The sequence below is a fragment of the Rhamphochromis sp. 'chilingali' genome (assembly GCF_963969265.1).
Source record: "Rhamphochromis sp. 'chilingali' genome assembly, chromosome: 12".
In the NCBI taxonomy this organism is placed as follows: Eukaryota; Metazoa; Chordata; class Actinopteri; order Cichliformes; family Cichlidae; genus Rhamphochromis; species Rhamphochromis sp. 'chilingali'.
The window spans coordinates 9,376,693-9,399,594 of record NC_137939.1 but is presented as its reverse complement, the minus strand read 5'-3'; the positions used below and the strand labels follow the sequence as shown (position 1 = coordinate 9,399,594).

Below are 22,902 nucleotides of genomic sequence, written 5' to 3'. Positions count from 1 at the left end.
TCTCTTGCACAGCATGTCTTTCATCCTGTCTTCCTTCTCTCACTCCAACCAGTAACAGCAGATGAATTGAACTGAACTGAATTCAATTGCACCAAGCAATGCTAAATTCCCTGGTGTAACACACGTGCTGTCATTTGAGTCCCCTTTGTATCTAAGCAAGGACTTTTCTCAGTCCTCTGCTTAGGAAACACATGCCAAGCCCACAATCGTGCTAATAAAGTGCTCAAGAAATGGCAAATGCTGTGTTTTGATCAGTACTACATGAGCTAATCTATTTAATCCCTGTGCATGATCTTCATAGTGGCTTTTCCCTATAACGCCCACCCCAAAAAAGAAAATCTTATGTAATATACATATTTAATACTTCTAGCAATCCAGCTAACTCCAGAGGATTAAACCACACACGTGTAAGAGCGCACAGTGTTGAATTCAGCACCATGCGCATGACAAACAAAATGCTGATGAAGCTACCAAGAAGGTTTAGGGTCTAAAGACCTCCCGTCACGCATTCATTTCTGTCTTTCAGTGCCATCAACCTGCAAAGCAACTGCAGACTCATTGTAAAGTCTGTACATTTCTGAACCAAAATCCTGTGTTATGCAAACGGTGTGCAAACCTGAGGATAACAAGCTCCGTGTCACTTTAAGACATTTTCACTCCACTCGGCTGTAATGAGTCAAGAAGTCTCAACTCTGCAAATGTCTCAAAGAGAATTCTTCATTAAAGCTTAGCACCAGACCCAGTTACAGTAATGGCATTTTTTTTTTACATTGTCTCATTGTGCCCTTAAGCTTCAACTTGGTAAAACAGGGCTCAGCTACTTTTCCATCATTGGCAATTGGCAAAGCTGTTACTGAGGTTATGAATCTTAACAACACTTTGGTGCTTTATTATGCTTCTCTTTCAATGGTTTTTATGTATGGCAATCCTCATTTTGCCTCATGGGCCTTTTGTTTGTCTAGTCAGTGGTAATGGCACGCCCCGAATCTCATGGTTCTATGGTTTTTCTAGTGTTTTGACTTTGGGATTAGAATTTTCATTATTTAGCTTTGACTTGTATGTGGGTTTCACTGCAGTTAGTGCTCGCAGTGTTTTCTTTGTGTTTTGTTAATTATTATGGTTAGGCTGAGTTTTTGATTCATTATGTTAATTTTGATCTTTAGTTCTCATTGTGATATTTAGGCTCCAGCCTAAATTTTGCTAAGTTTTTGAAATACAGAGTGAAGTTTTTTTTGTTGTTGTCCTTTTTAAAATTAAGCTTCAGTTCCTAGTTTCAGTTTATTATTTATTATGTGTTTTGTTACCTCAGTGTTTCTGTTTCCTGCTGTATGTGTTGTGTTTATGTGTCAGTGCCTTTGCCCTCTTGCATGACAGAATATTAGGGCCGCATTAAGGAAAAAATATTATTGTTCATTTTGAGAAATAAAGTGAAATGTGGAGATTAAAAATGTGTTTTACGTCAATTGCCACAGCTGCTATACCCTCTATAAAATGCCCTGTGTAGATGAGTCAGTGAAACAACTTGATCAGCTGTCTTGTGTCCTGTGATACATCATACATTCTCTTTATTGCGCGAGTGTGTAACCATCGGTATCCTTTGTCAGCAATTTCAGTTTCCTCAAATCCGGCCAAGTCTTCCAAGTTTGTGTGGTTTTTCCTTCTGACCAGATGCAGCTTTCTTGCATCATCTTTTCAATGTTGCGATACCCGTCACCACATTGTTTTTGTGCGATAAAAGATAAATAATTTCCTTGTAACTAAAACTGATTCTTAAGGATGATTGACTAACTCATCTACACTAGGAATTTTGTAGAGGGTATAGCGGACAGCCCAGTTGTTTGATTTGAAACGACAACTTTAATCTCGAAATTTTAACTATAGTTTCTTAATGTGGCCCCAATACATTCTGTGTTCCCTTTAATTAATCTGGAATCTGCACTAGCGACTCGATCTGTTCGTGCATTTGTCTCATAGTTATTAACTGTTTTACTTTGAAGGCTGGTTTTCTTTCATGCCTTGTCAGTTTTACTTCCTCCTTTGTGATTTCTCCCCATTCCCTCAGTCAGTTCCCAGTTTATTTACGGCCCCATTGTCAGCATGTCAGCATACTAAATATTAATCTAGTTTAATAAAGGCAGAAAAATATAAACCTGATATTCAGTGAAAGTTCCTAAAAGTACATTCAAAATTCAGCTAAAAGGATCCCTAATCATTTAAATAACATATTGTTTTATAATGTACAAAACTGAAGTAATAACTTTTGTTGGAAACTTAATTCAGTGATGGAAAGTTCAAGATGTACTGTTACTGCTAACAGATGTGTACACAGTTCAGGACTTATACTATAGAAAATGGGAGGAGTTGTGTAAAATAAACCTTAAGTATATATATTTTGTTATATATTTTTAAATGTAATAATAGTAGTTGAAGACTGTTTTGTCTGTTTATGCTGGTGTGACCCTGATAGACTTTAGTATACTGAAGCCTGCATTTTGAATGTACAGAAGCCGAGGTTTTATTTCAGTGTATTTTTCACTTTGTGGAATCTGTTTGACAAAAAAAATCTCAATATGGTTCTAGATTTTTTTTTAAAAAAGAAATCAGCTTTCGGTCACTCTTTCCACCCCAGTGAGGGAATACCCATCCTCTCTTCAACTGTCCCTGTACCTCTGGGTTTTACTGGAGAATCGCATTGTGCCTCTGTGCTGGGAGTCTCTTTTGGTGTATGTGAGGGGTTCACTTGATCAGCTGTGTAGCCCAGGGGAATGAACCGCTCTCCTCACTGACCCATTTAAAAGCAACATGGCCGACGGAGAAGTGAAAGTAGGACAGGAAAAACTTTCAAGTATGCTGCATGCAGGCAAACATACGGACACCGCACACTTATCTCCTCAACTCTTTCTGATCTGCCGCTTGTGCCAAAGATGAGCACATTGATTTTTCTCACTGTGCCTTTGTGCCTTAAGTGCAAACATAGTTTCATATAAGAGCACTGCTGTCAAGAGATCAAGTTCCCTTTTGTTGTAAAGAAAAATAACTTTCTACATCCCTCTCTGTGGTTCCCTGAGGGACTCGCCGCTTGACAGCTCCCAGGAGGGCTGGTGTGCCTCCACTTTGACAAAAGCCTACACCCAGGCAGCGCCATCTGTATAAAACTCCATCGTGCAGGAATACACTGACATGAGTTAAGAAAATACTTTCATAGAATTTCTGTCCTTTATAAGCACGTGCATACTGGGCAATACGTTTGTTAAGATAAAGAGAAAATCTTCTAGATTAGAGTGATATAAATTCTCTCTCAGGCCACACAAAACATGTTTTAACTGCTATAGTCCCAGTGGGGGAAATAAAAAAAGACATTAAAATTACTGCTCCTGATGAAGGACTACTTTTTCAGATACCTATCAGGAACAATTTATAGAGAATGTCTTCACACACTCCTGAAAAATTCAGCAACACACCTTTTGGAACAGTGTGTTTCCTTGCAAAAATCCCCAGCCACTCCTGTGTGCTTATAAGGAGGGAGCAAACTCACTGCCCTCCTCAGACTCTTCTCCTTACACAACAGTCTTTCTGAAGTTCTCTGTTGCACCTTTGCCACTCATAAATCTACATATCTTGCTATAACACTTAGAAGAAAAACAAGCTACTCTCTTGTGACAATTGATCTCCACAGCAGGTAGATGTGTGTGTTTGATTTGTCCCTCCTAACACAGCCCCAAAGGGGATTTGTATCTCTGCCTGGAATCCAACTAGCAACCTTTTACTTGGCAACCACATGCGTTGAACACAGCTGTATGCATCTGTATCACTGAATATTAGCTGAACTTTTTCATCCCCTTTGGTGCTTCTTAAAAATTTAGTACTGTGCAATAAGTTCAGTCCCACATATTGGTAAAGATTAATGTGTTTAATCTGTATATTTACTCTAATTTAAAGAAATCTAATAGCAGAGAGACCTCAAGCTATTTTTATAATTTTAATGTTACCCTTTGTTACAATTTTTTAAAAAAGCACATTTTCTTTATGATGCCTAAATTATACAGCAATTCCTTAAAGACCAGGTCAGTGTTGAAGGTGAAATAGCAAAATTCAAACATATTATTTGATAAATGAGTCTGAGATTTTGAGTGTTGGCATCCTGGTTACACAGGTGCACAGCAGTGCTTATGTTTTAAGGTCTCCTGTGTTTATGGGGCAAAACTGTATATGTTGCTTTTTGAGTTTTTGTACATTGCTGTACGCTTTACAGCAAGGCCTTTGTTTCCAGCAGGGAGCTGTATATTCACCCAAATGGTTACAGCCAGAGAGACTAAGAGAGATGAATGTGTGAGAAAGGGGGAATGTGAAAGATGTAAAAACGCATAGATGGAGCTGTAATTCACCCACAAACAAGAGCTGCTGGAAGCAAAAAGTTCGTACTGAGGAAAAGTAAAACAAATAGAAGGAAGGGGAGAAGAGTGGATGGAAGGATGAAAAGGGGATGCACAAGGGTAGGAAAAGAAAAGTGCATAGTTTGGATGGTTGAGCATTTGAGGAAGAGATGGAGTAAGTAGAGGAGAGGGTAAAGGCAACATAAAACTGCACAGGAACTGGCCGGAGAGGAATGGTGGAGAGAAGTAGCAATTAATTCAAGAGAGAGCAAACAAATGAAGAGGGTGAAAAAGGAGATGTGCGTGTGATGTGTGTGTTTGAAATGGAGTGAGGTGCATACATACAAAAAGACCCAAGTGATATCAGAGTGCGAGTGCTCGACTTGCAGTCTGTGAAGTCATTTCCACACTTGCTGTATTTTAGGAATGAAAACCACTGTTGGAAACCAAGCACGGGTTTATCAGCCTTCAGTCTCATTGCGCTAACAGAAGGATCTTAAAATGGCACTTGCCCCTCCTACCTCCTACCTCACTGAAGCTTGTGAGGCAAACCAAGCACTTGGCTTCAATTTACGTCATCTGCAGGTATTTAAAGAACCAACTGTGACAAGCCAAGTTAGCACGCAATGCCACAGACGTGCCTCTAGACGCAAACTGATACACAAAGCTAAGCTTTAAGCTTGAGATCTGAATTGAATGCATACTGTAGGTAAACAAAATGCATTTTGGATAGCATTAAAAAGTACATGCTCACGGTTTGAGAGTCAGGTCAAGTTCAGTTGAAACAGTTTGTGATTTTAACAGGATTTGACAGATTCAGGACAGAACTACGTAAGCAGAGAAGTTTTAAGTCATTAAACTAACATGAAGTAGTCGACCGAAAACTTTAATATATATTCAAATGTTAAAGGCATCTCAAATTCCTCATCATCATCATCGTCAGCATATTCATTATGAATCAGGTTTATCCTCATATCATCTATTTTATTAAGGCATTAAAACAATGTGGTAAAATTTGCTTTTTAATCCCAGTTTTATGTTAGAAATGACGACAAAAAGGGAGACTTTGGTTGAGTTTGTTACAAATACCTGTAACTACTCAATACTACTGCATTTGTGATTATTTGTGTTACAGTTTGCATCAGCCTTCATTTTCTTTTATTCAGAACAGCATTTTTGAATGGGGGCTTTTTTCTAATAGTGTTCAGCAGTCGTACAATAACCAGAATAATAACCAACCGAGAGAACAGCTAAGACACAAAACAATTCCTTGACAAAAATATTCAGTGACTATAATCCACTGCGCTGCATTTAATTGCGTACAGTCAGTTCTTACAGAGCTCCACGTAGTCCTGGGGAAATCTATGTACACCTCATGATTCAGTAGCTTGTAGAACCACCTTTGGCAGTAACAGCTTAAAGTTTTGTCTGTCACTTTTTCATTGTCTCACATTATTGCAGAGGAATTCTTCCTGCTCTTCATTGAGGTTTGCAGGTTTTGTTTATGGACAGCTCTCTTAAGATCCAGCATCGGGAAAAGGTCTGGGCTTTATTGGGCCCTTGCAGCATCTTGTTTCTTTTCTTTTTCAGTCATTCTGTTGTAGATTTGCTGCTGTGCTTGGAATCATTGTCCTGTTGTATGACCAAATTTTGACCAGGCTTCAGCTGTTGGACAGATGGCCTCATATTTGACTCTACAATCACTTTGGTATACAGATGAGTTCATGGTGGACTCAATGGCTATACGGTGCCCTGGTCCTGTGGCTGCAAAACAAGCCCAAATCATCACCCATCCAGCACAGAGCTTGGTATGAGGGGTTTGTGTTGATATGCTGATAAATCAAGTACATTTTATTATAATCACCTGGCTGCTACTTACCCTCTTATTTCCTATGGAAGCAGTAAGGGTGTAGTTTCTTTATTTTGCACATGATTTTATATTTGAAAGAGTTTAGAGAAGCAGGTGGCTTGTGTCCTGATTTAAGTGACTAATTTAGCCTTTAATTTCCCGAGAAATTAAAAGAAGTCAACAACACAAGCAAAAGTAAAAGTTACTCGCCTTGCAATTCTCTAATTTCATGTTGTATGACTTCTTTAAGATGATGAGTGGACTAAATAAGTTGCAAGCTCTGACTAAGTTAGCAGTAGATCTAGCAGGAAAATGAGGGGGAGAATAAAAGTGAACTGAATCATCACTTTTTAGATTCACCTGGTAATTATGTGGTATGTTGTGAAAACATTTTCCAAAGATTTGCCGAGAACAATGCTGCTGCAGAGGCTCTCATGAGGCAATCAAGCAGTTTTAAGGTAAATCTAATAAATCTTTTATTTTGTATCTGTAGCCATGAAAAATAACCAAAATAAAATGCAGTCTCGGTGCGTTGGTGGTTCTTTGTGTCCGGGGATGGGCGTCCGGGTACACACCGGCTCACTCCTTGGCGGCCGCCTATCGGGGCCTGGAGCCTGGGGCTCGCTCGGGCCACTTCGGAGGTGGGGTGCCCTCGGCCTCTCGGCCTGGGGCTCGGTCACTCAGGCACAGCTGGCTGCCGGCGGAGCTCACGGGCGCGTCACTGCAACTCCCCGTGGCTTCTGCTCGGTGGCTGCTGAGTGAGCCCTCATCTGGGACTCTCCTCAGCTCTTTCTGGGACAGTGGCGCGGCTGCCCCCCTGTTGGTCTTCCTTGGTCTCTTGTGTTCTGGGGGCCTCTGGATGTCTGGAGTTTTGATCTCCTCCATACCTGCTTCATACCCTGGAGGACGGGGCTGTGGCTCCCCACACTCCCTAGCAGATCGTTACATGGAGAAACCTTTGGAATACAAGCATGCTGATCCACACAGGTATGCACACAGGTGTACACACGGGTATTCACAGACGCGGACTACAGCTTTCTTGGCTGCTGCCTCAAAGCACATTGTGCGCTGTCTATCTTGCGTGCTGCACAATATTGTTTATTATTTAGTATCTACTGATATCTACTGCTAGCTAGTTTATTGTGATGGTGCTGGGTTTTTTTTATTTTATTATGTTGCTCTTTGTTGTTTGCTTTCTCTTCTGTTTTTTTTCTCCATACAGGTGACCCAGGTGTTTTTTTTGTTTTTTTGTTTTTCTTTCTTCCCCCCCTTCTCACCGTCTCTTCTCCCCTTTGGTTTTCTTTCTCTCCCTCTCTTTCTTTCATTCTTTCTCCCTGTCCTATCCCCCAGTCATGTCTGTCCCGTTTGTAGCAACTGAAAATAAAATAAATTCATAATTATAATAAAGGTCAATCAAATGGACCAATATGGCAAGGCCATGATGATCCACTTGGTAAAATAAATCCGCTTGGCATCTTTCTTGGTCTTAAGACAACAATTCTGATGGCTAAAGATCCAAACGGGACACAAAAAAAGAAAGAAAAAAAAAGAAAAAAAAAAGGAAAACAGTTTGAGCAAGTGAACGCTGAATTTACACATAAAGCAGAACAATGATCAGGAAGTTGCCAGTTTGAGTCCCACCTGGGAAAATCTGGGTGAGCGAAAGAGGATGAAAAAAGAAGTCAGGGAGGATGAGATGAAAGGAACAGATGGAGAGGAGGAGGCTGGACAGAGGCTGGGAAAGGAAGAAGAGGGAAGAAGGAAGAAAGCACAGGATGGTGAGCCTTGTATTATTAATTAAAGGGAGATGTCTTGAAGTGCAGGAGCGAATCGTCTGTCCATTTGTAGCTCAGTCATTCCTGCTGCTGCTCTTATCCTGTATTCTGACTTCATTCTAAATAAAGAAACATGACTCACTCTATCTTTATTTCCTTCCACTGATTCTTCTATTCCAAGCCTTAAACTACATGTCTGCATCCTTTAGTGCATGGGAGAGCCTCTGACTGACATGAATTGTCAGAGACCAATTTTGACACTTTTCTAGCTGAATTCTTGGATGAAATGCAAAAATAACAACTGTGGTGTAATCAGGTATCCTTGAAAGAGTCAGATTTAAACAACAGCTACTAAACATAACTGGCATGACATCTTTCCTCTTTTCAACCATGTGAGTAAAATTATACAAAACAAATGAACAGTAGAATTATCTCAAACATCAATCATTTAAAAAAAATAATAATAATAATATTTTTTGGTAGTTTTTTGGTAGTTCCAGGAAATTCTACCCGAGACACCTCAGAGGTCTCTCAACCTTAACACGTCACCACATGATCTTCAGCTATGTATTATAAACATATTCAATATTTTTCCAAACTGTTGTTTTATACCAGAAATTATTTAACAAATTGTTGCATTTTATCTGCTAAGAAAACAACTTACTTGATTCATATTTGTATGGAGTGTATCAAAAAGAATCATTGTATTTCAAAAGCTTATATGTTTAAAGTAACTGACATAGATGCTCGTGGTAAATGTTAAAACATGTGGCTGAATATAATATAACATATACACAAAACTTCACAAGTGCTCAATGTGTCTTCTGGATGCACGGCACACTTTCATCCATATGAAAGTCAAACCCGTCCCATACTTTTGCGAGTATGTCTGGAGTTACAACATCCACTGCTGTGAACGTGAACGTTATCATTGATTGGCTGCCAAATTAAAGCACTTTTAAATCCGATGATTCCTTTTTGATGATACATCCTGTATATTTGTATTTGTTTGACTCTGACTCTAAGCTCTGCACAGGATTTGCTATGTGCCCAGACCTTGTGTATGTATGCATATGGCAAATAAAAGATTTTTTTTTATCTTATTTTTATACAGTTTTTGCAGCTGTTGGTGTCAAAGTGCATGTGTGCCCTGTCTCTGCTGTCCAAAAAGAACACTGAGAACAGAGGTGTTTCGCTACAGCAGCAGAGGACATGTTAGTGTTTTCCTACACATTGTATCCAAGACTAGCACTTTTAACTGTGGGCGCTGTTTCTGGTCCAGACATTTACAGCCTTGCACGGTGTGGCCTTTGGGGTGAAGGCTAAAACTGTTCATGGATTGTAATCACCCTCTCACTCCCGTACTTATTATCACTGATGTTTTATCTCCTGACTAGATTTCCAACAGCAAAGGTTTCTGTTGATCCTTAAGATATTTACTCAAGATACTACTTACAGGTGAAGTACAATTTAAATAATACACTAACTCACAGACATGACAGACACACATGTGTGGGCAAGTGTGTGTCTTGCGCTACGGGTGTGGGCGTGGGTTGTCTGGCGCAGTGCTTCTTCCTGTCTGGGCTATTTTCATATGCTGATCAATAATTCAGCTTAACAGACCATAAAAGTTGGTGTGACACATCCAAACACACATGCACGACAACACACAAACACACACGCCAAATGGATTACATACCTTATGCTCTCCCATACACATTACTGCTTTTTTAACTATGTTTGTCACTTGTAATTAAACACACACGCATGTCTGTGTGAATGCACAAAACACACACACACAAACAAACACAGGTTGACGGACTGACCACAGAGCCACAGTGGATTATGTAGATGACGAGGATCACAAGAATCAATTTAGCGCTGTTGTGTGTTGTTGTGTCTGCGAGTTTCCTTTTCCGAGCGTGCAAATCTAAATTGGACGTGGCCATCATCTTGCAGCAGAACACATTACTTTATGGCATTTATTTGTTTGGAGTTGACTAAATGTCAAACAATTAATGGGACATTATGCAGCTTCTGTCTTTTGTTAAATTTTTGTCGTGCTGTTCCCTCGCTCCATTACCTCACCCCTCCCTGGGTGTCTACTCTCTGCTCATCATTTTACAGATTGTTATTCTCCATTTATTTTAACCAGTGGACCAGAGAGGAAGGGGTGGGGGTGGCAATAAGTGGAGATAACAGGGAGCAGCTTGAGGAAAGAAAAAAGGTAGGGAGACTAAGAAGAAGAAGAAGAAGAAGAAAGATGAGCATAATGAAACACTGTTATGTAAAATAAAAATAATCCTACTCCGGTAACCTTAATGACCCGAGCAACCGTACAGACAGCAACCTTAACAATGGCCCGGTTTAGCTCTGTGGGGGACTCCTCACACATGGGCATGCACATAACTACAGATGAGCAACTAAGAAATGATCCACGTTAACCTTTTGGTCATTGAGGTGCGTGCATTAAGCACAGTGATTTGTCCAGCTGTGAGAACCTGAGAAAGACACCATCGACACATTATGGATTACACGGCAGCAGCAGTCTATGAGTCCTCAATAGAAACTAAGTGTGTGATCCTAATGAGAATAGCAAGAGAATAATCAGCTTTTCAACTTCATACTTTAAGCTGTCAGTGTCTAGTTGCATGTTGTGCAAGCGACCTATTTTCCACACAATAGTAAAGTAACAAGCACACGTCAGTTGCTTTTCATGTTTAATTCTAATTTTTTTCAGTCTGGCTGCTATTCACGTCATCATTGACGGTCACTTGCTATTTGGAAGCTCGTGGTAACTCTGCTCAGCAACAAGAATCAAGATCAGTGTTGGGTGCTGTAATTATATGACAAGTTTGTGAAGATGTTTGGGGTGGCTGTTGCTCAGTGGGTAGTCACCTTATTGGAAGGTTGGTAGTTCAATCCCTGGTTGCATGCCAAATATTGTTACACCAAGTTGCTCTCTGTTGGAGTGTGAATGTTAAATAGAAAGTACTAATGTGCTTGTATGAATGGGTGAATAAGACATGTTGCATAAAGTGCTTTGAATACTCAAGTAGAGTAGAAAAGCACTATACAGACCGCTTACCGATAGAAAAAATCTGACAGTAAAGTACAAACTGCCTCTCTGGGCACATCTATGAGCTCTGATTTCTCCACGCACCTGTAAATGCAACATGTTCTATGAAGATAGTAGCAGGAGACCCAGACCGGTGCTCAAAGTAAGTGTATGCTGACCAAGAAAAAGCAACAAAAGTCATTACAACTCATCCTGCTCTCTACATCATGTTTTTGCTTGTATACTCATGTTTTTATTTTATTTTTTGAGTGTTTGCTTCCTGCACTTGTGTGCTTTCACCTACTGTGACCGTCTATTGTGTCCTGTTTAGTATCATCTTGTCTTGTTATCTCTCGGTTCCTAGCAAGTTTTCCTAGTGTATTTAGTCTGCCTGCATTTACGTCTGTGAATTTGTCTCATACACTCCTGGAGTCATCCTCATGTTCACTCTCTCACTGCATCTAAGTAAACACTGTAATGTGATTTTTTTGTCTGAGTTGTGCGTTTGAGTCTTATTTTGCCTTCATCGGTTGTTAGAGAAGTTCATATTTCAAGAGGTAAAAACAACAGAGATGAGGCTTCAAGTTTTATTTATGCCCAATCAAATTCTGTAGTGCTCCTCGGGCCGGCTTGGTTCTCATAAGCTTAAAAATTAAAAAAGAGACATTGTATATGTTCTTCTCATTAAGACAAGGATGTGTGGCTTATGTGTTGTTTAAAACAGGTTTAATAACTGCTAAATACATGACAATGCATCCAAAACATAATGATTAACAGTGGTCCATGCATATTTTCATGAACAGTAATGCGGACATAATTCAAAGAAAAAAAGACATCTTTTTTTTAGAATTAACCAAATTTTTATCTGTTAATATGCATTAATAGGTGCATTGTGTGAGGCATCTGGTTCAAATCTATGCCAAATGAAAACATGTTTGTCCATCCACTGTGGCGACCACTTGAGAATAAGAAAGTACCATCTTCTTTCTTGTTGGCTTTTGTGTGGAAGTAATCAGTCTGACTTTATCATGAGACTCAAGCTTAAGCATCTAAGCTTACAACGTACATCGCCATAGTATCTGCAAGATTAAGCACTCTGATGATGACAGTGTACACACAAACAAACACACAATACACTGTGTCTGTCACCGCAGACAGACACGCACAGGCAGACGAAGTGTGTGATTTTGAATACTTTCTCTGCACTCACAATCAGTGTTGGTCAAGTTACTTGAAAAAAGTAATCAGTAACTAATTACTGATTACTTCCCCCAAAAAGTAATCCTGTTACTTTACTGCTTATTTATTTTCAAATGTAATTACTTAGTTACTTTTTAAAAACACGATTTACAACCTGAATAGGTAATAAAGCGATAGATCTTTCAGCCCAATTCTACTTTTTCTGCATAATCCATCATACAAAATGTAATCAAATGGAAAAGTCCCTTTTTAAAACTTGTTTTATTAGTTTTAATCTTTTAACTTTATGCATCAAGCAAAAATTTTATTATATGCAACATTCTCTGACTGGAAGAAATTTGTTTAACATTTAAACCTATTTTCTGCACATTCCAGCACATAAAATAAAATATTTTTTCTGTGTTTACGCTCAGTCTTTCAAATAAATGCAAGTGAAACACAGCAGAAAATAAATAAAATCAAAGACTAGTGGTCCTGTTGCTCTATTTTCACCTGTAAAGCAGGAGTGGGGTAGGCGGAGGCTTGCTCTGGTGCAGGTGTGCCGCAGCGGTCAGTGGAAGAATCTGCGAGTTTGTCTGTGAATTTCCCATTACGTGGTAGCGCACTCGATGCTTGCTCGGAAGTTAAGGGTTTTTTTCACTGTAAAAAGAAGTTTTCTTCCCACGCAGTGAACAGCGGACGCTAATGTTTTTGTCACTTTTTACGGAATCAAACTTAAAGTAAGGTCAGTACTTCCACGCTTTAAACGCTGCACGCTCATACTCTCTCCTGCACTCGATATATTATCCTTTGTTGATCTGCAGACAGCTGTTGCCATGAACGCTTACGTCATTGTCATGAGACACTCTCGCAAAAAAATCACGGTTTTAGTAATGCAGCGTGCTTACGGGAAAGTAACAGTAATCTAATTACCTGTTTTGCAATAGTAATCCCTTACATTACTCGTTACTTGAAAAAAGTAATCAGATTACATGGGCAGTAACGCGTTACTGCGTGCACAACACATGTGCACAAACACAACGCAGCAGATTAAATGTCACAATCCCTAATCAGTTCTCTTCAGATGTGCAGATGCCCACAAACACAAATGTGACCTCATACACACACATTCAGACACACGGTCAGGTGGATGGGGTGTTGTTATCCTAGTAATTGTTCCGACGGCAGTCGTGACAGCCGAAAAAGTCTGAATGACAGACTGGACAGTGAAATAACCTCATTCACTCATTCACTAACACCTGGTCTATAAGCAGTGTGTGCGTTTGTGTGTGCATGTGTGGGTGTGTGAGTAGGTATCACCACGAGGAGAATGTTTGCACCACTAGAGACAAAGCTACTGATTAGTATTTTTCATGATGAAGCAAGTGATTTGGAACGGAGAATCTTGGAAAAGGGGGCTGGAAGGAAGGAAGTTTGCAGAAATGCAAGGAAAAGAAGGAGGAAAGAAAAAGCCGTGTAACTTCTTACTTTTCTTTTTCAGTAGACACTGCCTCCACCTTACATTTTTCATCTCTTTTGCTATTTATATATGTAAAAAAACCCTATTTGAATAATTAATAAGCCAAACGAGCGCGACCTCCATGTTTCTCTATCCCACAGTGTTCCTGTCTTTCTTGAACTCATCTGAAGTGTGACGTCAGTAGTTTTCATTTTTTTTAGTAAAGGCAAAAAGTTTTATTTTGTTAGTGGCTTGTTCAAAAAATGACTCAAGCAGACACATTTATTGTTTGACAAAAGGACATTTTACATTCATCTCCAGATTATGGACTTTGATCTGAAGAGGTTGTAACATTGTTTAGGTTTTTATGATCTCATTCCACATTGTGATCCAATAAACTATATTGCCAAATGTATTCAAATCAAATCAAATCAAATCACTTTTATTGTCACATCACATGTGCAGGTACATTGGTACAGCACATGTGAGTGAAATTCTTGTGTGCGAGCTTCACAAGCAACAGAGTTGTGCAAAATACAAGAATGGCTACATCTGAAACTAATAAATATATGTACAATATATAATAGTATATGCATTTCTGGATGTGTATACTAAATATTTTCTACGTGTGTGTGTGTGTGTACACATATTTTACAAATTAAATAGAGTAAACAATAAATAAAATATATAAAAATATATATTCTGTCATATATATTCTGTCACCAATGCAAATTATTGAATTCAGTTGTTCCAATTGCTTCCATGGCCACAGGTGTATAAAATTAAGCACCTAGTCATGGAGACTGCTTCAACAAACATTTGTGAAAGAATGGGTCGCTTTGCGGCGCTCAGTGAATTCCAGTGTGGTGACGTGATAGGATGCCACCTGTGCAACAAGTCCAGTTGTGAAGGTTTCCTCACTACTAAATATTTCACAGTCAGCTTCTAGTGGTATTATAAGAAAGTGGAAGTGATTGGGAACGACAGCAGCTCAGGCACGAAGTGGTAGACCATGTAAAATCACAGAGTGGCATCAGTGGATGCTGAGGTGCATAGTGCACAAAGGTCACCAAATTTCTGCAGAATCAATCACTACAGACCTCCAAACGTCATGTAGCATTCATGTAGCTCAAGAACAGTGTGTAGAGATCTTCATGGAATGGGTTTCAGTGGCAGAGCAGGTCCATCCAAGGCTTATATCACCAAACGCAATACAGATTTGGTGGATTGGGGATTATGGTGTAGTACTGTTTTTCAAGAACTGGGCTCGGCCCCTTACTTCCAGTGAAAGGAACTCTTACTGCTTCAGCATACCAAGATGTTTTGGACAGTGTCATCCTCCCAAGTTTCTGTGAACACTTTGGGGATGGCCCCTTCCTGTTCCAATATGACTGCACACTGCTGCACAAAGCGAGGTTCATAAAGACATGGTGAGCGAGTTTGGTGTGGAAGAACTTGACTGGTCTGCACAGGATCCTGACCTCAACCCAACGTAACACCTTTGGGATGAACTAGAGTGGAGACTGTGAGCCAAGCCCTCTCGTCCAACATCAGTGTCTGACCTCACAAATGTGCTTCTGAATGGTCAAAAGTTCCCATAAATACTCCTAAACCTTGGAAAACCTTTCCAGAAGAGTTGAAGCTGTTATAGCACGGATTTATCGCTTTAAACTGTGGTAACACTTTTATGACCTGTGATGTAATAAAATTATGTTACAGCCCAAAATTTCCATTTGCTGTTCCAATATAATCTAGAAGTTTTACACATATAGGACTTGTTTGTCAGAGACATGTATCCAGTAAATCACAAAGAGTTAAGATAAACTGTAAAAACCTGCAAAGTCAGCCCGGAGTGAGCTGATGGGAATCGTTATCAGGTATAGAAATGACTGTACATGCAGTTCATCTGTGATATCATCACTTCTTTGCTGGCTTCTCTCCTCATCCCTCTTTGCTTCACTTGCTTGATTTATTACCTTCTTCTTTGTCCTACTGTTCTAATTACTGGTTTTTGCATGTGTGTGTGCGTGCGTGTGCACTAGTGCCTGTCTTCCCTCTGGACTAAAAGCTGTACATGATTCAGGTCTACATGTCTGGTTTCCTCTCAGCTGCTGTCAAGCTCTCTTTCTAACTGTTTGCACCATTGCTCTGTTCTTTGTCCCACTTTATTCATTTTCCTTTTTATTCCTCCTTTGTTTCTATGAATGTCTCTTCATCCATCTCAGTTCCACCTTGAGTTCCTTTTAAACATTTTCTAAGAATTTCTCTCCATTAATAATGTACCTTTTTGTCCATTTCTATTTCTACTTTTTTTCTGTATGCTTATAATGACTAATGTTCATGATGATGCCCATCTTTTCTCCTCATAATTTGCCTTTTTGTAGAGAGAAGTTAGTAGAATATGCTGTCACCATCATCTTTGACTCTAATTGGCTTAAAGAAATGATTTTATATGGTTGTTATATCACTTTTCTACTCCTTCTCTCTGTGTCCACCTTCTCTTTTCTCATTTTATGCACTTTTTAGGACCTGCAGGCCTTAACCCACATTGCAAAGAAACACACATCTACTTGCTATCTACAGGTAGTAAGTCCAAGTAAGTCCACTTATGAATAAGCGTGGTATCTTCAATGATATGGCCCATTCCTTCTTGTTATTGTGTTAGTGTGTATTTATCACCGTCCTGCATACTATAGTAAAGGCACTTATATATAGCCCTGTGTATTATATCTAGGTCTATTATGAGGCAAGCACTTCACAGTACTGTTAAGTACTAAAGACCTTGGAGGCATTAAACTGCCTCAAAGTAAATATGCCATGAGTCTCTGTAAATCTGCCAGACTCACTGACTTCCATGCATCCTTGCTTATTTTCTTTCATGCATTTCCTTCATCAGTCCCTTCCTTCCTTTCAGTCTGACTTCCTTCTCTGCTTTATTACTTACCTTCTCAACTCTTACACTCCCCCCTTCTCCTTCCATTTCTTACATTATTCTTCTGCGACATTTGTTCCTTATCTTTTCCTTCTTCCTCTATTTCTAACTTCCTGAAATACTTGCCATCTTTTCTTTTCTCTTGCTTTCTCTCCTCTTTTCAACTCTAAGCCTGCACTGGATCGATAAAAGGGAAGGTGAGAGGGCGGTTGGCCTTTACGCTTGTTTCTTTATACCATGAGCAGAGGTACTTTGGGAGACACAAAGACAGCGAAACAGAAAAGGATGTCTATGTTTTGTGATTATGGGTCTCCTAGGAACAGTCTTTTCTCTCCTCTTGTGTTTTGTCTTCAACGCGTAGCTCACTGGATTGCTACATATTATTTTATTTCATCATTCATTCATTTTAATTCATCGACATGTGCACGGCAGTCCATCTAAGGTGACATGAAGAAAAGAAAGAGAGATCAAGGGGTGCTGATGTCACAGTGGATTATGATACATAAAAACTCCAGAATATTGTTATGAATCTCACTACTGTACATGTAGATGTTTCTGTGTTACAATTAGTATGATTACTAATCTTTATTGAGAAAAGTGGGTTAAATACAGGCTACTGTAGCCCAGCGGGACAGCGGAGAGAGGCAAAGAAGTGGTACTTAATTTAGATAACGAGATAACACATTAACTAAAGAATGAACTTCTGAATAATTTTCGAAATTTTTGTTTAATGTAAATTTATGAACTGAAACAAAACCACGTTCAATTAGATCAAATACAAAGGTGAAAGGAGCACATACTGTCAGTACAAGCTGTGCACACACAGTTTATGGTTTTCTTTGGTCAGTATACCCGAGTTAGATTTTATTTATTTGTAAGCAGCAAGTTTTAACATGATCGAATTTTCTTTATCGTGTTGCCAGGCCACACTCCTGACCTCATGTTCTACCTTTGGCCATTTTAAACTGTGCCCAGGACAGAAACAGCTGCATTGTGCTGCTAACACAACTTCAGCTCTTTGCAAACATCTGCACAGACAGCATGCTAATGCTAACCTAGCCAAGAACCCAGAGTGATGTTAAAGCTGCGCAAATGCCGACCCCAGCCCTGAACTTAACAGGTAACAAACTGATAAGAAGTCAGGCTGTAGCCTCTGTTTCTACCTCTTCATGTTTCTACAGTAGAATCACTGTGACGATTCTACTGTAAAGTCTCTTTGTGCTGGTTTTCATATTTGCTCTATGCTGTCAGCTTTGTGTTTATCTGTAAATACTGAGAGAAAGATCACACATGTGTCCTCATTAGAGATTTGTGTTGGTGTGTGGGGCTGTAGACTCTGGTTTATATTGTTAAATGGTAATTATGAGACAGTGTGCTTCAGGTCATTTTACAAAGAAAACGTTCTCCTGGGAGTAATTAAGTAATCTATTACATTACTTTTAAGAAAATGTTCTTTGCAATATATGTAATACATTACTTTTTCTGAGTTACAACCCCAACACTGATCACAACAAAAAGGGGAAATACCTCCAGCATGCACAAACATTTGACCACAGAGCATGCAGTTCATTTGCATGAATGCATTGTTGTTGATATGTTGCTTAGTGATGGTCAGAAAATAGACGACTATGTATAAAAATCAGTATCATTGCTAAGTAGTTAAACCCATTGCATTTGCACTTTAGTCCCATCTCCAAATACTTATGGATGTAACTGTATGTGTAAACATTCAGAACATCCAAAAAATAAAAATGGAAAGGGGGAAGTTAGGGATTAAAACGAGATATGGAAAACTCTAGTAGAAGTAACGAAAAACTCATAAATAAAAACAATTAATGAATTCAGGAGGGACATCTAAATTTATACAAATGTAGCAGGTGTAGTAAGATGGAAATGAAGAAACGGGAATAAAACAAAACAACATCTTTGTTATATCATAAAAAGAAAACGAAAATGTAAAATGAAAACCTGAGTGAAAAAACAGATCATGATAAAGGATAAGGCTTAAGAAAAATATATATTTTTTAGAGAAACTGAAACACGAGCTGCACATCTAACGGCATCCACACAGTGAAGAGGATTAGGTTCAACAGTGGAATGAAGAACATTATCTGCTTGTTGAATGTTATTGATTGTTTGGTGAAAAGTAAATTTGACGGCGTTTGTACTAGTAGAGTTTTTGTTCTTGTATGTCTGCAATAACATGTGTTCAGTGTGATGTCTGTAGGTGTTCCGTTCCTCTTACCTCCACCAGATGTGGTGTTGGGTTGAAGCCGCACAAGTTACACACTTGGCTGTGACACTGCGTGCAGGTATTGTAGTTAGGTGGGTCGGAGCTACTGATGTTCAGCTCTGTTTTACAAAGAGGACAGTTCACTTTGGGTTTCACAGGCTCTGGAGCAACCACAGGTGCTGCTGCCACAGGCTCCTGCTTCTGCTGCACTTTCTGCTGATGAGTAGGTGTTTTCTGCTGTTGCTGTCCTTGTGGTTGTGTTTTTTGTCCTTGCTGTCCTTTCTGTTGATGAGCAGGTGACTGCTTCTGCATTTCTTGTTGTTGGGGCACGGTCTGCTGCTGTTGCTTCTGGGTTGGCATATGGGGTCCACCCATAGGACCACCCATTTGGCCTGGTGCATGAAGACCTCCCATTTGGCTCGGTGCATGAGGACCCCCCATTTGGCTTGGAGCATAAGGACCTCCCATTTGACTTTGAACATTAGGACCACCCATTTGGCTTGGAGCATGAGGACCCCCCATAGTGAATGGTTTAGTACTGGTGGTCCCTTGTTGTTGCTGCCTGTTGTCAGGTGTTGCATTACTGAACACCACCTTGCCTCGTGCAGGGCTTGGCTGGGTGGAGGCGGTAGGTAGCGGGTCAACATTGATCAAGGTACTAGCCTGATTAAGCAGTGATGCCCCAAAGCCAAACAGTTTGGTCAGGCCATCCTGGGCAGGAGGGGCCTGACTCTGAGGTCTGTGGGCTGGGGAGGATCCAGCACTTCTGGTCTGGTCGTGGCGTGCCATAGATTGGTGCATTGGGGAACCACGACCCAAATCTGGTTGGGAAGGTGCCTTGGTCAAACCAGGGAGGGGTACTGCACCAGGGTGAGGAATCCGAGGACCCCCTGGTTGGCTAAAGCCTCCTGTGGGACCTCTAATAGTTCCTGGAGCTCCAGGACCGGTCTGGGAGTATGGATCAGATCTCATGCCCTGCTGAGAAGGCCCTGTATGAGACTGGGAGCCACCAGGGCCTGGATGTCTCTGTAAGCCAGGGGATGTATAAGACTGAGTCTGGGACCCTAGCTGTGATGAAGCATATGACTGCTGCTGAGACTGTGGATACTGCTGCGACTGGGAGTAGGGCTGAGTCTGGCTGTAGGGCTGAGACTGAGGTTGCTGTTGCTGCTGCTGCTGCTGCTGCTGCCGCTGGGTGGGCTGACTCTGTGCCAAAGATTTTGGCTGCGCTGCTGCTGTCGGCTGTGTTGGCTGAGGCGCAGGCTGCTGAGGCTGGACAATCGGCTTGGCTTGGTGGGACGGAGAGTGAATCTGCTGTTGGCTCTTAGAACGAGGCGTGGTCATATCAATGCCGAGAGCTCTCTGCATCTGACAGTTCAGACACAGCCATTCCTGGACCTGCAGGCAAAAAAAAAAAAAAAAAATACAAAAAAACTAATGAGTATGCTTAAAATCCACTTTTTCAATTTGAAAAACCATTTTACTTTGTCTCTGTAACAATAATGCATACATAGTTTTTGGCAACAGTTTGGTCGAAGTCTTTCATTGGCACTATAGAGTTAGTTCTGAGTGAAATATTCGCATGGTGACTGTATTGTGAATACGTCAGTCAACTAAATGGAAATAGGTTCAATGTAATTTCCTTGACCACATCTTTGGCATTACCACTGAAACGTAAATCAGGTATCTGTCAGTTTGAACAATTCTTTGTGTAACACTGGAAGGGTCAGTAAGGCTCAAGAACGTTAATGATGTAGTGTTACCATTGAGCTATCACTATAATTAATTCATATTTTCTTTCAAAGGTGATTACTATTGATTCCTCTGAATATTATTGATGACTCAGACATGACACACTAGTGTTTCCTAGTTTCCTAGTTCCTAGTTTCCACCCAAACCACATAATCTGTGTTCATTCACCCGACTTGCACATGAAATATGATTCATTAGTCTTTCCATAGATGTCTTATGTAAAGACAATATAGCAGTTATCAATTAGAACCAGAGGGAGAGAAATCAACCACAAACTGACTGCAATGCTTAATGACAGCACGGTAGAAACTGCAACCGAAGTGAAAAGAATTGCATCCCTCACATGTGCCAAAAAACATAATCCACACAGACACACAGGTATGCGCACATGCTACCATACAGATACAGCATGAGCACAAAGGAGATACAAACAGATGTACAAAGAGATACAGTCAAATGAAACAAATATGCAACACTCCTCACCATCTAAAAATAAAAATAAAGCATCACCCTGCTCCTCCTCCTCCTCTTCTTCTGTCCTCCTCCTTCCTTTTCTTCCTCCTCCAGATGAGAGCTGATACTCCCTTGTGTCCGGACCTTGCTTGCTTCTCTAATTTCTCCCGACTGCGAAAACAACCCAGCTCCTCTCTCAGCTGTGCCAGTCTCCTCTTGTCCTGTCTTTCCAACTGTAGCTTTGCATTCACCACTGCTACCTTGCTGCCATAAATAGTGCTATTTTAGCTCCCCTGCAGTCAGAGCAAAGCTAGTAAATCTCTGCACGTTTCATGCATTTCTCCCATCCCCTTTTCTTCCCACAATGCAATGCGCAGATGTACTGTGTTACCCCACCCGCTGTTCAATAACACCCCCCTACCCACCCATCCCTTTTCTAATTTTTTTGCAAAGGGGTACAGTGGAAGTTGGCTCCTTGAATTTAAAGGGTAGGATGTGCAAACATTGGGACAGGAGAGAGAAAAAAGCCTGCATCACTCACATACCCTAACTAAGCAATTTCTCCCACTGTGCTGCTTTGCTGTCTGGCATTTTCTAGCTTGACAGCATTACTGATCCCATGTTCCGTTACAGCTACATCGCTACACCCCGACATCGTCTGTTCCTCCTTAACATATTCTCTCTTTAGCTTTCCTACCTAGCATCTGCTTCTTCTGTCTCTGTTTTTCTTCTTTAATTCTCTCTTCTTTCCTCCTCTTGTTTTCATCTTTATCCCATTTTTCTGTTCTCTTTCTGATCAGTTTGAAAATGTAGGTCTCGTTCCTCAAATAGCTAAAGTGGAAAGAAATTTAAAAGTCTAATTTTGCTGTGCACGGTCCTCCTATGTTGTGTTGTCATAATTACATCTGATGAAGATGCAGAGGGGGAGAAAGAAGAAGAGAAGTGGATAAGGAGGAAGAGAAGGGGGGACTGATTTTAATCCTGTCTCCCTGTCTACCCCTCTGCTTTAAACACTACATCACAAGAGACATTGGAAGGAACGAGGGATGCAGTGAAGAATGGAGGGATGGAAAGAACAGGGAGGAGATGGAAAAAGCAAACAGTGGAGAGAAAGAAGTCAGCAGTTTTTTTAATCCCAGCAGCTCTTCAGCTCTCATCATGTCAAGCTTAATCAACAGCACAGCAAAGCAGAATCTGAGCTTCCACGATGTGGTTAAAACCAGTGAATCCTTTGCACGTGCATCTGTGCCGTAACAGATGAGGAACAATGTCTTTGCTAATTGTGCAGGAGTTACAGGTTTTGTTCAACAATTTACACAAAAGTGATGATAACTCTGCCCTTTTTTTAAACACAGAAGAGAAAAACCAAGTGGAAACTACAATGGATACTAAGTCTGGGGTGTACAAAACAAACCTCACTGGGTACATTGGTTTTTGTACATGCAAAATTACAAAGGGTGTGATCAGCATGCTCTGAACCAATCACATCTAATCATTCAGACAGAACTCTACCAGTGACAGAGAATCACAACAAAAAAGCTCGGCTTACAAAAGGAGCTCACAACTTTGTCGCCTGCAAGTTGGTTGGCATGATATTGGCCCCATTCTAATTCAGACTCTACCTCTTCCTCCCTGGACACTAACACTGCATTTGTGCCGCTCCAAACCAACTATCCTTAAGTGAGAGAAAATCAAGGGCATCGTAATGATGCTGCTGTATTTCAAGTCCCCATTTCATTAAGAGACCTTGGAGCTACGCTGGTTTCAGGTTCTGTTTAGTCATTTCCTGTTTTATTATGAATATTTATTTCATTTAATTCTACTTCTTATGTTTGTTTT

At 40.3% G+C, this 22,902-nt stretch overlaps 1 protein-coding gene across 1 annotated transcript in view; it reads right to left on the bottom strand.

Annotated features, from left to right (window-relative positions):
* bsna (bassoon presynaptic cytomatrix protein a) overlaps positions 1 to 22,902 on the bottom strand; it is a 163,234-nt gene that overhangs the window by 67,093 nt on the left and 73,239 nt on the right. Inside the window, exon 3 of the mRNA XM_080899736.1 lies at positions 18,871 to 20,256. Within this exon, the coding sequence (XP_080755862.1) occupies positions 18,871 to 20,256 (1,386 nt within the window). The remainder of the gene's footprint in view (positions 1 to 18,870; positions 20,257 to 22,902) is intronic.